The 18,091-nt window shown below is 35.1% G+C and overlaps 1 protein-coding gene across 4 annotated transcripts in view; it reads right to left on the bottom strand.

Annotated features, from left to right (window-relative positions):
* LOC102740930 (hepatocyte growth factor) overlaps positions 1-18,091 on the bottom strand; it is a 61,074-nt gene that overhangs the window by 14,334 nt on the left and 28,649 nt on the right. For 3 of the 4 annotated variants that reach the window (XM_081800628.1, XM_081800629.1, XM_081800630.1), the window contains 2 exons: positions 6,221-6,395; positions 3,728-3,855 (listed from right to left, as the gene is read on the bottom strand). In XM_081800628.1, the coding sequence (XP_081656754.1) occupies positions 3,728-3,855; positions 6,221-6,395 (303 nt within the window). Of the gene's footprint in view, positions 1-3,727; positions 3,856-4,806; positions 5,714-6,220; positions 6,396-18,091 lie in introns of those variants that run through there. The other variant, XM_031024202.2, reaches the window with a different exon arrangement.

Genomic DNA, 18,091 nt, shown 5'->3' with positions numbered 1-18,091 from the left:
AATTTATTCCTGTTTCCATCACTTTTGTTGCTATTATAGATATTGTTTTCTCCTTAATTAAATCTACAAACTCATATATGAATGTTACTCTAGTGAATTTTTTTATTACTTGAATTCAATTTTCAAAGTATATTACTATTAGATAATTTGCATAAAGATCTTTTGCTTTTTTACCCAATCAATATGCTTTCTTATTTATAAGGAATAATATCTCCAATACAGTGTTAAAGAGGAATATGTTAACCTATGTTAACCTATATTTTACAATGTTAAAGAGTAAAGATAGTATATTTTCTTGTTTTCTTTTTTAACTTCCTAAGAACGTCTGTAATGTTTCCCCATCAGGTATAATGGATAAATGCTTTTTTGTATGTGGGCATGTCTATGTGTCTATATGTGTATATGTTAAAATGTGAATATATATTTTAAGGTAGTCTCTCTCTCTGTTTATATATAGATAGATATAGATATATGGGTATGTGTGTATAGTGTGTGTATTCCAGAAATTCTTATTTGGGTACTTTTATGAGAAAGGAGTGAATTTTGTAACAGGAATTTCAAAATTTGTTGACATTTATTATATGATTGTTTTTCTAAGAAGAATTATTTTAATGGGTTTCTAAAACTGAATCATTTTTGTTCTCAGACTAAACTCCATTCAATCATTATGTGTTATTTTTTAAGTTGCTTTATCGGATTTTTCACTCCTTTCATTTAAAATTTTTATATTCACAAATGAGATAAGTTTACTGTTTTTTTCCTGTGTTATCTTCATCATGTTTAGGTATTAATATTATAATGTCATCACTACTGATGGGAGTTTTACTGTATTTGTTGAGCTACATAGCGATATATGTAGCATTGAGATTAAGTGTGTGTGAGCACATCTAGCCACACTGAGATTAAGTGGTCTGTGAACACATCTAGGCACGGTATATTGTTGATGGAACAGTTTTCATTAATAAATTCCCATATTTCTTCTATAAGAATAGGTCTAATTCTTTGACTAATTGAATTGATCAGGGCCAACTCAATTCAGATAATTTTAATTTTCCTAGTAAATTACCCATTTCATTTTTATTTTCAAAGTTTCTTACATAAGGTTATATAAAACAGTCTTTTATGTCTTCTAATTTTCCTGTTTCAATGGTTATTTCCCCCTTGATAGTTACCATTTTATATTTTCATCCTTTCTTTTTTTCTTGGTGGTTTTCCTTTTTATACTGCTTTCGGCTTACTTTTTTTCCCCAACTCTAAGTTTGAAATTTCATTCACTTTCTTCATTATTTATGATATTGATATAACCATTTATTTTTTTAAGATCTTATTTATTTATTTGACAGAGAGATAGAGAGAGAGCACAAGTAGGCAGAGAGGCAGGCAGAGGGAGAGAGAATCAGACTCTCCACTGAGCAGGGAGCCCAATGTGGGGCTCGATCCCAGGACCCTGGGATCATGACCTGAGCCGAAGGCAGACGCTTAATGACTGAGCCACCCAGGCGCCCCTTGATATAACCATTTAAAGCTATGAATTGCATCCCGTTTACTGCTTTAAATATATATTATATAATTTAACAAGTTGTTTTAAAAACATTTTTAAAGGAAGTCTGTAATCTCACTTTTCATTTTTTAATAGAGTTGTTTAATATTTAATTGGAAGAGCATTCACATATATGCTAATTCAGATGTTGCAAGATTTAGGAAGAATGTTTCTAATTCATCAGTCTATTTGTGTTTATATGTTATATGGAGAAGGATAAGAGCAACATCCTTTCGTGTGTATGTATGTGCATGCATACATGCATATCACATATTTAGCAATGCATACCATTAGCTTAGCAGTATCACACAATGGCATAACCATTAAAACTTCACAGTTTTATGTTGGATTAGCTAACAGTGTCTGTTAAGTGGATTTCTTCATTTTTAACTTGCCCCACAGAACCTAGCACATTGTTGCATGTGTTGCATGTATCAGGTATAATATATTGTTGAAAATAATATAACATATTGTTAAAAGTAATGGAAAGGTCATTCTAAGGAAGGTTATATTCAATCCCAACTGTGCTAATTTGAGAATTTAGGCAAGTTATCTAAATTTCATAAAACTAATTTCCTCATCTATTAATTTCTAGATTTTTTAGATAAACAATATCATCAGCTTAACTTGTACAATCCAAAATTCTCATACTCTGTTACCTGATTCTTTGGTAAATGATATATATGTACATAAAAGCATCTTAATATACATAAGAAGCTTATTAAACAATTGTTCTCATTTCCCTCTATCTCAAATTATCAGTGCGTGTTTAAATGAACAATACAGGGACAAAGAAGATCCAGCTGGTACTAAACCTCCTTTAAACATCAGTTTCAACTTTATTTCCAACTGACCTTTAAAATCTGCCAAAGAACAGTGAAATTGACTGAAAAGGGACTGAACCCCTCTTCCCTCTACAACTTTTAACAGTTGCTCATGAAAAACGGCACTGCAGAAAAAGTTAAAGGATGGAAGAAGTATGTATAGAACAATAAATCTATGAAATGGAGCTTTAAATTTGGCTTGGGCTTTTTAGGATGATTTAGGACTGACCATGACCATCAAAATTAAATTTATGAGAAAGAATATGATTATTTAAAAATCATAACCTTCAATTCATTATATACTAATAAATGCTCAGATTCCAACATCTTCATTAATCTTTGACAAATGATTTATTTTTTAACCTATTTCAGTCTGACTTTTCTCTGCTGCTCTCCCTGAAACAGTGATCTTCAATGGCATATATGTTTCCCAGTATAATGGTGATTTAACCCAAACCCCACAGCTACACATCATCTCCACTGCTGACCCCCCAGGTCCACATCACTCTCCTCTCTTTCCTGAGTTACTGAAACAGCCGCATAACAAATTCTCCTGTTTGGGAGAAGTTGTCAGAAGTTGTCATAAGTTCTGGCTGTTTTCCATAATGCACCCAGAGTCATCCTGTTAAAACTTAAACCAGACAGATCATCTAATTTATCTTTTCGGAACCCTACAACAGAATCCCTTCTCTTTCAGAATAAAAGTGTAAATCCTTCCAATTCCTATAAGGCATATGCGATTTTAGTCCAACTCTTCTCTAACCACATCCCCTGTGACTCTCCCCCTTGCTCTGTACTGGCCACAGTGGTGTGCTTGCTGTCCCTTTCCTTTACCTTTCAAACACTGTGCCTTCTCATGCCATTTGCACTTGCAGTTTCCTCTACCTCGAATGCTATTTACAAATATATGCACATGGCACACGCTGCTTCTTCCAGGTGCTCCTTAAGTGTTCCCTTGGTATGTCAGATCTTCCCATACCATTCAAATATGAAATAACAACACCCTCCCCTCTAACCCTGGGACATTTTCTCTCTGGCACTTACCACAAACTAACTTATTCCCACTTCCATTTTGCTCGTTTTGTTCCTGTTTTCTGTTTGCTGGAGTTTCTGGAGTTCCACGGAGTCGGAGAATTTTGTTTTGTTTACTAGTATATCCCCAGTGTCTAAAACAGTGCCTGGCACTAGTATACGCTCAAATAAATAAGTGAGTGTTGAGCCAATGAATGTATAAAAGAAATGCAACTTCAGACTTGGTGATTTTGTTTGGGAACCAGCAAACCAGTGCAACAAGAAGTAGGTCTCTCTTGAGGCATTTCCCCTGAATTTAATCATGTCCACCCTGCAAAATGTCAGCCATTACCTTGTCCACTTGACACATCACATTTTGGAATTTGGGAGCAGTAGCCAACTCGGATGTTTGGATCAGTGGTAAAACACCAGGGTGATTCAGCTCCATCTGGATTTCGGCAATAATTTTCTCTTAGGTCCCTATTGAGAATAAGCATGTTAATGTAAATTGCCTGAGTTCTTACAAATGGTAAGTTAGCGCAGTTACATTTCTAGAATCCCAGAATGCATGCATGTTTATAAATAGAGTTCTAAGTTTTAGATTTAGGATAGTTATAAAAATTTAGAATTCAGTATACACAACTGACATTGCCCATATTACTGAAATAAAGGCTGTCAGATGTCTGTATTCTTTTCATTCCACAGGCCCAGAGTTCCACAGAAACACTACTGCTTCATGAAAGGGAAAAAATAGTACCACTTCATTTTTCTCACTCATTCTCAACACTTGGACTCTCAACTATTACAATTTAAAAAAAAACTGGCCTATTATTTATTATGTTTTCATGGCCCATATATAATGTAGAAACAACATGTATCTCTCTGCTGAAGAAAGGCTATTATGAATAACTGTTAACTACTCTCATTTAAAATGGAAGTTCTACCTATCCAAACATTTGATACAAAAAAAAAAAACACGATAGCTATTGCTTCCTTGAATTCTGTACTTTTTTTACTTAATTTGCTGCATAGATTTCTTTCCCTTACAAAGTACCTCTTTATTGATTTACAAAAGTTATTTGAAATTTTATAAATATTTCTGTAAAATTAAGGCCTTTTTTAAGTTTTTTTTTTAGTTTTTTATTGTTATGTTAATCACCACACATTACATCATTAGTTTTTGATGTAGTGTTCCATGATTTATTGTTTGTGTGTAACACCCAGTGCTCCATGCAGTACGTGCCCTCTTTAATACCCATCACCAGGCTAACCCATCCCCCCACCCCCTCCCCTCTAGAACCCTCAGTTTTTTTCTCAGGGTCCATAGTCTCTCATGGTTCGTCTCCCCCTCTGATTTCCCCCCCTCATTTCTCCCTTCCTACGATCTTCTTTTTTCTTTTAATATATAATGTATTATTTGTTTCAGAGGTACAGGTCTGTGATTCATCAGTCTTACACAATTCACAGCGCTCACCATAGCACACACCGTCCCCAGTGTCTATCACCCAGCCACCCCATCCCTCCGCACTTATATTTTAAAAATTTATGTTGGTATAAAATATGTGCATTGAGTTTTACATCAAGTTTACACAACTTTGCTATTTTAGATGAATAATTGCTTAGTTAAATTCTTCTAAATATGTGTACATACACAATTTCTTACATGAGTATTATTACCAGTCATTAGAAATTAACAAAACATGTGAATGGCACTGACACTGTCTCCTCTCTTTGTCTCAACTAATCTTTCCTCATTTTCTTTGCTTTCTCTACTTCGGTATTTATTTCTGAGGTGTGAAACACATGGGTCAGGAACAGAGACAACTGCTATGAAGAAAATGAGGGAAGCAAACCCACAATGACAAGTAAAATTTTATTATAAAATAATGAAAAAAATAATAACATGAATATTTACTAAGCAAATACATTGAATTAACTAAAACAAACAAAACAAAAAAACACCCATAAAATATCTCCTGTCTCCAGTGGATGGACCGACTAGTGCTCATAATTCTCCATCTTGAAATGTTAAGCTCTCTTATTAAAAGCCAATTACATAAAGCCAATATATGTTATTTATAGGCGCTATTTCAGCAAAGCCACTACGAATGGCACGTGTGTTATAAATTTCAAAAGCAATCATTTTATGTTCCTCATAACAAGGAGGACAATTTAAAAACACATGGCATTGTGGCTGTTCTGTGTAGCAGAAGTCAAGTGGTGAAAAAAAACAGCCTTGGAGAAGGTACATAACAGCAATATAATTGATATTCAAGGGCAGTTTCTTTGGCTTGATTGATCTAAACAATTGTTTTACTTCCCACTCTTGAAAGGAAATCTAGAAACAGCAGAAAACATATTTAAAATTTTAAAAATAATATTGCTTCAAGGTCAAAAACGCATCAGTTTACATTGTTGATTGAAATCAAGGTATGCCTCTACTTGTGAAAGAAAAAAAATATGTAATCTCCCTTAAAATTAATGTGAAGTTTTAAGAAGGCACCAATTTGAAACTTGCCTGGTTATCATTACCGCTAATGATTTATTAAATGCACCTGCAAAATCAAAGCTGTGATCAGAAACCTAGGGATGTGTTTCCCAAAATATGGTACATCAACCATCTGATTCAAAAATACCTAGAGTATTCATTAAAATCCATATTTGAGGTCCAGATCTCAGACCTAAGGAAGCAAAATATCTGGGTGGATGAATCTGTCTTTTAACTCCCGATTGTCCCTAGGCACACTAAGGTTTAAGAATTTCTAACACAGAAATTAGTAGAGTAACCATCCCACCTCATTTCCTGCAGAGTCTACTGAAATTTATATGTGCCTAATATACTCACTTGCACTTGAAATTTTCAGGAGTTATGTCATGCTGGTGAGGATACTGGGAATCCCAACGCTGACATGGAATTCCATTCCAAATAGTATTGATGGTGCCCCGGTAACCTTCTCCTTGACCTTGAATGCATTCAGTTGTTTCCATAGGGACATCTGTGTCATTCATAGTACTGTGAGCTATTGGTAAAAAGAAATATTAAATTTAAGTAAAATCTTTTAATCTGTCATCTACCTCTTAGTTTTAATTTGCATATGTATTACTAGGGTTTTCTGTCACATAGGTTTTTATAAAAATTGAGTAGAATAAAAATTCAAGTTATCATTATTGCTATCTCACTCAATCTAAAAGAATGAGTTACCATGGTGGACTCAACTGTAGGATTTCTCTGATCATGAAACAGAATATTCTAGCTTGGTTTTATCTAGACTAGTTTGAGAGAGCATCATATAGTAGCACTTAAATTTCTTGGATTCATTCATTAATATTAGTTGTAAAATCTTTCTATTTATTAATTTTAAATATGTTTTTAATCAGTTTTCTTACTTTAGAAATTGAAAAACATCTATAAGTAATATAGTGACCACATAGGGAGAATAAAAAGCACTATGTTGGGGCACCTGGGTTGCTCAGTCACTTAAACATCTTCCTTTGGCTCAGGTCACCATCCCAGAGTCCTGGGATGGAGCCCCATGTCATGTCCCCTGCTCAGCGAGAAATCTCCTTCTCCCTCTGCCTCTCCCCCTGTTCGTGTTCTCTCTCTCTCTCTCAAATAAATAGATAAAATCTTTTAAAAAAATAAATAAATAAAAAATAATGCTATAAGTTTGGCCATAAAAAATAAGAAAAGGAAAAGTTGGTCTAGAGAACAGTTATTTTTTAAAATAAATTAATCATTATTATTATCTCCATTCCAGTTTTCTTTTCATTCAAACCCTAAAATAGTATATTTTGAATAATTCTTTAAAGGCATTTTACTTCCATGTGTCACTATAACTAATATATGCTGAATAGACAGTATTTCTTTTTCCTTTTTAAGATTTATTATTTATTTGAGAGAGAGAGAGTGTGCAGGGGGAGGGGCAGAGGGAAGAGCAGGCTCCCCCTGAGCAAGGAGCCTGATGTGGGACTCGATTCCAGGACCCTGGGATCATGACCTGAGCTGAAGGCAGATGCTTAACTGACTGAGCCACTGAGGCATCCCTAGACAGTTATACAATTAATCCTAATTAGTTTGTTTAAATACATATAAAAGTTGGTAATCATATTAACCATGGTTTTCCTCCAGTATGATAAATATATTCTAAGCTGGTATGTTATTTTTTTTAATCAATTTGTTAGTATTAAAAGAAATCAGTTGTTTTTAGGCAGATTTATTTCCTGTTTTTTTCCTAGTCCAAATACAATTCTTACCACATTTCATGCAGATCATAAAAATCTCCATAACAAAGTAAAAAAGTACAAACTTAAAATTTTACTACAACTTTGACTTTTGTCTTTTATGTTTATTTAAACAAAATGTAACTGAAAACTTACTACAGCAACTAAAATTCATAACACCTTCTCAAAACATACATGAAAATATTTATGGTTCAATAGAGTAAAGTCAATGTAAACTCCCCAGTTACCTTTACAATCTAAATGGTCATTAAAGATGTCCCTGGATAAAACTCAAGCTGACACACTCTAAGACAGTTTAGGATTTGAATAAATGCCTTTGATTCATCCATTCTGGAATTATATGTATCATTTCTCAAAAGAAGTCAGAACTAGACATGCCTTCAGAGGCTGGGGATGTCTATAAAAGTGTTCCATATTTAATAGTGTAAGTTCTTTTTAAATGGCTCCTCAATTTTATTTAAATTTATTTCTTTCTGGAGCACCTGGCTGGCTCAGTCAGTTAAGCATCCAGCTCTTGATTTTGGTTCAGGTCATGATCTTAGGGTCGTGGGATTGAGCCCCAAGTGGGACTCCATGTACAGTGGGGAGTGTGCTTGAGATTCTCTCTCTCCCTCTTCCCCTCCCTCCGCTCACACGTGCTCTGGATCTCTCTAAAATAGATAGATAAATCTTTAAAATGAATGAATGAATGAATAACAAATAATAAATACATAAATAAATTTCTTACAAATAATTACCCTTTATGGGGCGTAATGTTTTATTTCATTGAGTTCCATGCAAACTAAGGGGAACCTAAGTTTGGAGTTATTCTATGAAACTCAGTGAAAAAGAAGGAAGATTAATTAATGACCATGTCAACCCCTGGAATATGTTGTATAAACAGATTTCCATAAATTGCCCTTACAGTAAATTTTCTTCAGTTCCATTTAAAATATGTTTTTATTTCTTATGTATCTACTGCAGGGAATGAAAATTTGGCTCAGAAATACCTTAAATTAAAAGGAACTTCAAATGGAGATAAGCAAAATGTCCAGAGGTTGATCCACAAAGTGGTCATTGAGAGTTGATTTCTGAGTTAATATATACTGATATTGGTAACATATATCAATTCAGGAAGAACAAAATTTATTGGCCTGAAGAAATGACTTGTATAGAAAAAGTTAGTGCTAGTTAATCAAGTCCTTTATGATTTTAATATTAAAGTTCTTAGATGAGGGGCGCCTGGGTGGCTCAACTGGTTAAGCGTCTACCTTCGGTCATGATCCCAGGGTCCTGGGATCGATTCCCTCTCCCTTTACCCCTCCCCCTGCTCGTGCTCTCTCTCAAATAAATGGATAAATAAAATCTTTAGAAAAAATAAAATAAAGTTCTTAAATGAAATAGAAAGTAAGATGGATTTTATAGGTCCTCAGGAACAATATTTTATCAAAACAAATGCCACCAAGCTACTGTATTTCTGATGATTTGAGTTAACTGTTAAATGACTTGAGGATACTGGGTGTATGTGGAGGGGGGGGCATCTTTAAAGGGTGATAACTTTAAAACAGTTAAAATGTCAAGCTTGTACTGACATATTTCATATCTAATTACAAAACTATTATGTAAAAAAGACAAAAACAAGTGTCTCCAGGAACCTCTCAATTCATTACCTTAACATTTTAAGAAGAAAAGTTTTTTTGTTTTTTGTTTTTAGAGAAGCAGGCTCCCTGCTGAGAGCAGGGAGCCCAATGCGGGACTCCATCCCAGGACCCTGGGATCATGACCCAAGCCAAAGGCAGACACTTAACCGACTGAGCCACCCAGGCGTCCCAGAAGAAAAGTTTTTATTTCCCCCGCTTCTTGGACACAAGTTCCTGGGAAGCAAACTGAGTTAGGATTTAGAACCCAGACAAGGGGAGGAAGGTCAGATTTAGGGGAGCCAGAGCAAAAGTACTTCAATTAATCTTCTTAGGGACTTCATTGTCTGTCGTGGGTACTTCTACTGTCTTACTTTCCTATGTATTTGTGTGTGTTTGGTTTTATTTGTTTATTACCGACCTATTTTTCTCAACTATTACTGTGACATTGTGAACATGTAATCTAAAAACCCAGTCTTGGTGAGTTTCAAGATCAATAAGGGCTATATACGGGTCCATCATATCTTACTGAGAACATAGCTAGAGGCTGAGCCCATGAGAGATTAACATCCTCTGCTCCTTGGACACTACAATGTCAATATAAGATTAAAAATCAGATATCATTTCTAGAATGTGTTATTAGACAAGAGTAATTGGATTTTCAAAGTAATTTTTTTCATAAATACCTTTATTAAAGCGACATAGTGTAGAAATAACCCATGACAATTAAAATTTGAAACACAGAGCCTTAAACTCAAAACAATTTAATTTCACTTTTTTTAATCAAAGGAGAGATCATTAAACAAATATTATCATAATTCATGAAGAAATCAATACCTGCAAAATTCAGTGAGTAACCACATGTTCATCAGAAAATTTTAAGAGGAATCATAAAATTTTAGGGCTAGTAGAAAATGAACATTTTCCTAATTTGAGGGAAAAGTTTTCAAATTTTAGGAGTATCTGTGAAAAGAAATACCTATATTATAAAACCCTAAGTAAAAAAAAAAAAAAGAAAAAACTTGAATAAAAATATTGAGGAAAATATTTCACTGTTGATTCATCCACTAAAATTCCAGTGTCAAGTTCAGAGACCTAATTGTTGGTACTAACTTTGCACCTAAACTGCAGAGGTCCCCAACAAGTTTTAATTAAAGATTTTTTCACTGCAATCATAAAATCCTCATTTGAACGATTTTGCTGAACACTTTTTTTCTTAACTTTCATCAGTATAATTAAAAATCTTTGATATAAATTTAAGGAATCACTAAATATTCACTTAAAGACAGTGTAAGTTAAAATGAGTAAATAAAAAACACAAGTTTGGATTTGTTTTAAATAATTTGGATTATTTAACAGATTCTAATCTTTTGGTGGAAACTCAAACCTTTTGAAATTACAAAAATTACACAATACAAAGAACTAGTGCACATTAATAAAAATAGAGCATAGTACAGAATAAATATAACTTTTCATTAGATGTTGCTATAGACCAAATGCTTGTGTCTCCCCCAAATTCATATGTTGAAATCCTCTTATTAGACAAGAGTAATTGGATTACAGTGATGGTATTAGGATGTAGGGCTTTTGGTGGGTGATTAGATTATAAAGGCAAATCGTTCATGAATGGGATCAGTGCCTGTATAAAAAAGACACCACAGAGCTCCTTCACCCCTTCCACCATGTGAGGAATCTTCTGGCACCTTCATCTTTGACTTCCCAGCCCCCAGAACTGTCAGAAATAAATGCCTGTTGTTTAGAAGCCACCCAGTCTATGGTGTTCTGTTATAGCAGCCCAAGACAGGCCTCAACAAAATAAAAAAAAAAAATCTAATTAATAATATTCTTTTTTTAACTTTTATTTTAATAAGCATCCATAACTTTGAAATATATAACCTCAAACAACTTGATGGCTTTATTTATTCTTATGTTTTAATTCAGTGGAAATATTCCTTATGATTTTAACTATGAACTGGCAGTATTGAGATAATATTTTTCATTAACTAAAAAGTGCCCTCTGAAGCTAGCGTGTCTGTATTTATCCCATTTGACACTCAGCTCCTACAAGTGACCTCATAAACAAAAACTACATGATTTCTGGTGGCAATTATAGAGTAAAATGAAACTTCATGCATATTATTTGGACACATATTATCTGAGGAGGACCATGTGAATGATTTTTCATAGACCATTTACCGGTGATGCAAATGTTTCATTTTTGTTGCCTATGTACATAGTTCTTACTCAAACAAGATGAATTATTCTTGAATTGCAATAAAATAGACTCCTTTATCTGTCCTACTATATACATAGCAAAACTTGGTGCAAAAATAAATGTTTCATGCCAATCGATTTGGGAAAAGCTATTAAATTTGGGGAAAACTATCCCTTTGGACTTAAAACTTTAACATGGGATCTGAATAAGGGAAGATTCTGAAGTGTCCAGTGGCCAAGCAAAGTGTTAAAGAAGCACAGAAACATCCCTAAATATCAGCTGATGTTGATCAAGTTTAGCCAAAGCAACATGTGTATATCTTCATATACACAAACATTTTTGCAAGTGTGTCTACCAAGCACACTGAAAATATTAGAAACTCACAAATAAAAGAGTTCCTCACAAATAAAACATTTGTTCAAGGCTGTCAGTAGCGGCTACCCTTTAGAGCAAATGCAAATATAGTTCTATGATCCTTAGTGGCCTATGAGTGAATACATGTTTTTCTTTGATGATTGACACAAAATTTTCTATTTGGAAATGCTTTACAAAGAGCATGTGCTACTGACATTTTACACTGTCCTTTTACAACATAATCAAATACGGTGGGTGCCTTTTGGAACATTCATTTCACTTTGCCGGTATGGATGTGTTATGATGTTGGCTATCCTATCTGGTCAGGAACTTCTAGGTTTGAATAGATTTTTTGAGAGAATAAACATTAACTGTTATGTAATCCTTGAGATGAACATCTTGCCACGCAACAGAAAAACCACTAGAACAAGAAGTCTAATAATAAATCTGATCCAATTTCTCTATGAAAGGCTAGCCAAATTTTTGCTGAGACACCACACAGTGCTGATGGAGGTCTGTGAAAGGCAACTGGAGAATCTGAGTGCACATATATGTTACAGAGAGCCATGCCCAGAGCTCCATAACCTTTATATGAATAATAAGTAAATCCTTACATTTACAGTTCCCTTCTTACCCCCCAAAATCTAAACTTCCCAGTGGTGGTAAACTGTTGCTGTTCTTTTGCCTATAGCTAGGAGCAAGTTGTTCCATAGGCCATTGGGCAAATACCTGATTATTCCTTGGACTACTTCAGCCCAACCCAATCTATTCCCACTTCAGCTACTGAAGAACAACTGAAATATAGGGTTTACTTTATCATGGTCCCTGGAGATTGAGAACAGTGTGTAAAGCTATTCTTCCATCAACGGACTTGTACTCTTTGGGCCACAAATGGCAAGATCAGGCTCAATGAAAATTTAAAGAGCTTCTTGTTTTAAAATTGACATGGGAAAGTGGTATAAAGACCTCCAAAGTACAAACCTCAAATTGCTTGCACGTTTGCTTTCCATGTGAACCTAGAATTCCTATCTGAAACTTTTCCTTGGACTTTATCCAAGCCTTTTCTGGTATAAAATGCTCAAGAGACAAGACTTTCATGAAAGGTCTTCAGTTCTATACTCTTATTCCTTAGAAGATGACTTGAAAAAGACCTCCAAGTATAAGATCTTTCCCTTGAGAAAGGGTATTGTTGGTATTGTTTTTTCCTGACTCAGAATACAATGAGATTTTATGTCTATTAATCTCTGGTCTAGCCTTGGATGAAAGAATGCAGAGAAATAAAGGCTTTCTTTAAGAAAGAAAATAATTATTTTCCCAACATATAAACACACAAGGTTACATATTCTCTTAAAATGACACCAGTGTACATTGGTTATTGGAAGGAAGAATTCTTTTATTTTTTACCAATGGCAACATGCCTGCATTAGTCTGCTTGGACCACCATAACAAAATACCATAGACTTGATGGCTTAAACAACAAAAATGTATTTTGCACAATTCTGGAGGCTGGGAAGGCCAAGATCAAGGTGCCAGCCAATTTGGTTTCTAGTGAGAGCCGTCTTCCTGGCTAGCAGATGGTCACCTTCTTGCCATGTCCTCATATGGAAGAGAGAGAGAGAGAGATCTCTCTCTTACTCTACTTACAAAGCTACTCATCCCAGCAAATTAGCATCGCATATTTATGACCTCATTTAACCTTAATTACCTCCTAAAAGCCCTATCTCCAAATATAGTCACATTGGGGATTTAAGGCTTAAATTATGAATTTGGGGGGGTTGCATGGTTCAGTCTATAACATTAGTTTGAGTAGAAAGCTATCAAAGATCTGTCTAGGTCACATTTCTGAAATGGAGAGTTGTTTTACAGGTATAAAGTTTCAGTTGTTAGATGAGTAAATTCTAGAGAACTAGAGATCTATACAGCGTAGTACCTATAGTTAACAATACTACATCATATACTAAAAAAATGTTGAGAGTAGATCTCAAGTTAAGTGTTCTTACACATACATAAAAAAAGTGGAGGACAGGCAGGAGGAAACTTTTGGAAGTGATAGATATGTTTATTACCTTGATTGTGGAGATGGTGTCATGGGTATATGAGTATGTTCAAACCCATCAAATATTAAACCCATTACATATGTGCAGGTTATATCAACTACACCACAGTTAACTGTTAAAAAATTAATAAAATGGTTCTGGACACTTACGTATCTAGAACTTAAAAAAGAAGAAAGAGGAGGAGAAAAATAAGGTAAAACCCGATGAAATTTGTCTATTTTTTGGTAAAGAAAAAGCAACAAATGAACAAAAGTATCTCAGGGAAGCATGAAACCTTAGGATGAGTTGAAATGATAGGAAGAAATCTTCCAGTTTGGTAGTGTCTGAGAAAAGCTCAGTTGTCATATGAAAATCTAGAACCATAGAAAAAATTCCAAGAGACACACACACACACACAAATGAGAAACTACCACTGTGCAGGAATAACATTCATTCATCCAACAAATATTTGTTGAATCCCTGTCATGTCCAAGGCAATGTGCTGACACAAAAAGAAACATGATCTTCGCTCTGTTGGAACTTACAAATTTTGATAGAGCTATTAATCAAATAATTTCAAAAACAAATGTAAAGACCAACTCTGAGAAGTACTTAGAAGGAGAGGTTTATGGTGGTGTAAATATATAATAAGGAATTTGACCAAGTCAGGGAAGTCAAATGAAGAAATGATAACTGAGGATATAGTAACTGAGTTGAAATTTGAATAATGAGTGGCTGTCAACTGGGTGAGGAAGGGAGAAAAAAAATTTCAAGGCAGAGGAGATGGCAGGGGTAAAGGAACTGTAAATGAGAATATGGAAAATATGAAGTACAGGAAGTAAGCTATTCTGGCTGGAATGGACAGCATGGGGGGAAATGTGGTAGTATAGGAGGCCGGAGATATGGGTAGGGAAGTAAAAGCTGGTTTTGTTTTGTCTTTTGTTCTAAGGTCAAAGGAAATCATTGAAGGGTTTTTGCCTGGGGTGTGTGTGTGTGTATGTGTGTGTGGTGTGGTGTGCTAGGGATGGGAAATGGTATACTCAGATTTTTGTATCATTCTGTTTGCACTGTGAAGAAGGGATTGAAGGGAAAAAAATAGTAAATATGGATTCAACTCCTTTCAGAAGGCCATTTAAATATTCAAGGCAAAAATAACACTCTCTTGGATAAAGGAGACAGCAAGGGAGTGAAATGGGCAGATTTGAAAGGTACCTACAAGATAAAATTGGCAGGTCTTAGCAATGAACCCAATGTGAGGAGTAAAGGAAAGAGAATGTCTAGGATTATTCTAGGTTTTGGGATGTTAAATGTAATGGTGGTACCAGTCATACAAAAAAGAGTTGAAAAGCAGATTAGACCATCCTACAAGATGAAAGAAGAATATCAGAAATAGGTGACAGATGATAGAAATCTCCAACTGGAGATTTTCAGTAAGAATTTCTATGATACATCAAACAAAAGACAGCTTTTTAATTGCCAGAAAACTATTTTCACTTCAGAAAAATATAATTTCTCCCAACAAATATTATTATTTCTCTCTCAAAAGCAGTGAACTAATCTATGGAACAAACTGTTATTCAGAATATAAAGTGATTATAGAGGAAAATCGTAAGAAAATCAGTACTTCATTCAGGTACTATACAGGACTTTCAATCTTGTTATGTATTTGCAATGTCTTAAAATTCCATATACCTGGAAATCTGTAAAAAGTTATATAGCCAGATAGACTTAGATGTGGATGGTGCAGAGCAAAGATCACTTTGTGGAGCACATGTGAGAGATGGTCGTGGAATTTTTAAGGGAAAAGATCCATAAAGACACCCCCACCCACTAGCTCCTTCAGGCCAGGATGTTATAGTTCAGTTCCATCCAGTTCTGCTCACTCAACTCAGACTTTCTCAGGATAACTTGGTGAAATGACTCTCTCTATGGGACTCAGTGAGCCTACCTCAACACGGAAATAAAGGACTTGACCTGAGACTCTGAATCAGAGTGGTACTGACTCCTGAAATGATCGGTTGCCTTCTACATGCTCCTGTTGCCTGAGGAAGAAGCCCAGTAGAGGAGGAAGAACACAGAATAGGAGCCAGAAATAGAATGACAGTCAGGGATGGGGCACAGAATTCTCTCAGGAGAAATGGGAATGCCTGGACCCTGCTCAGAGGGACTTGTACAGCGATGTGATGTTGCAGAACAGTAGGAACCTGGTCTCTCTGGGTGAGGATAATTAACTTCCAGACGATGGGATCTGCTCTTGGGTATCTGCCTTTTCCCTCTGTGCCTCTAGGGAGTCCCTGCACTGATTGACTGAGATAGAAACCCTATTGACTCAGAAAAGGAAAGCTTCTTAATGAAGCATCTGGACTTGAAATTTGCCCCTTCTTCAGATGACCAGCTTACTTCATTCCACTTCAGGGGTGGTTCCAGAGCTTAAGTATGCTAAAACCTTATGGCAACTTTAACACATCCAATTCCCTCTTTTCTACCCCTGTGCTTTTGATTCAGTAATTCTTAGAAGAGAACTGGATATATGCACATTATATTGTTCCGGATGCATTCAGGAGGAGGCAACCTGTTCATAAAATTTTGAAACCGCTTTTCAGCTTTCTTGAGGTATAATTGTCAAATAAAATTGTAATACATTTTTTAAAAGGTACATAGCCAGAATCTTTGTGAGTGGTTGCCATTTGGGTAGAAATCACCTTCTGAGAATATGGTGTGGAGGATAACTGAGAAAGCCAGTCCCCAAACACTGCGGCCCACATTCACTTTCAGAGATGTGCTCACTGAATGTAGGATTAAAAGGTTGGAAGCAAAGTGACAGGAACAAATCTGTGGTTCATTCAGCTATTTAATAAATACAAGGAACAGAGCACAGTATTCAAAACCTTGGCTCTGAAAGGTGTGAATATGCCCATGTCAAGGCAATGTCAGCTTTTATTTTACTAGTTAGAGCCAACGATCTGAAATTTCAATTTTATCATAAGCCTTGGAGTGTTTTGTTCACTTCTATATCCCCAGAATCTAGAAAAGTGTTTCAGGTATAAGAACTAGACAGTAAATATGTATTGAATAAATCCTATGGAAAGGGGACTGCCAATCTTTTTTGTGTTTTCTGTATGCCCCCTGGAATTGGTGCTCTGCAAAGGTTTTGGCTGTCACTATTTACTTAGGATTTTGCATGAGCTTCAGAAAAGACTGAACTTAGATGTGCTCTGAGCACAGACATCAAGCACCTACACCTCGACACAAGAAGAACTAAACTTTCTTACCTTTCTCCTCAAAGTTAAATCGCTCTCAAATATGCATCATCTATCCAATAACTTAAAAAATATTTAAGACTTTCCTCTTTCCCTATCTCATTTCCCGCTACATCCAATTTGTCATTATATATTGGACACCCAACCTCTTCAATATTGTTCACATCCTTCCTCACCTTGTTATTCTCCCTGCTTGCTGCATTAATTCACGTGACTGAATTAATGCAGCCTGTTCAAATTAGCTCTTCTCAGACCCACCTGCCTCCTTTCTCAGCCCTCTCCACGCCAATTACTGGGAATGTACAGTAATTCTTCTGGTTCAGTGGTTGTCAGCTGGTGGTGGTGTTTTTGGTTTTGCTTTTATTTTTTGTTCCTGTTACTAAAAGAATTTTGAGAAAGTATTTATGTCCTCTCACATGTGTTTAAGTTGACATCCACATTTTTTCTGGCAAGTTTAAATAGCTGCAAAAGATGTGATTTCTAGCATATGTTAACTACTGACATCTTGAAACCAAAATTTTTATATCACACTTTTGAATGGATGAATGGACTCTAAATACTGGAGTGATTTGACACCTACCTGTTCCTGGATAATTGTACATTATCAAGCTCTTTTTCTCCTTGAATCATTTTTTTTCCATTCCACTTTACCTATGGAATGTCATTTGAATTTAATGTATTTTATGTTGGAGAGACTTTTATTCTTCACCCCATCATACTTTTCTGAAAGATTTTTATATTTCAAAATTATTTAAATTTCTTGTGACCACAGAATTCTAAGAGATAAATAGACATATACACCACACACACACATATACACACACATGCACATATAAGTATATATTATGGATAGAGTTATGTAACTATTAATAGTACATAAGTGATAAGCAGCATGAATATATAGTATTTTTAAATGTCTCTTGGTTTAGTGTCGCCAAAGTGTTTATACCCCAGGACAATGCACCACATTAAAATTCAGGAAGGCTGGGCAGT

The sequence above is a fragment of the Leptonychotes weddellii genome, chromosome 12 (genome assembly GCF_054177405.1).
Source record: "Leptonychotes weddellii isolate Sample4059 chromosome 12, ASM5417740v2, whole genome shotgun sequence".
NCBI lineage: Eukaryota > Metazoa > Chordata > Mammalia > Carnivora > Phocidae > Leptonychotes > Leptonychotes weddellii.
This window is presented reverse-complemented; position numbering and strand designations above follow the sequence as displayed.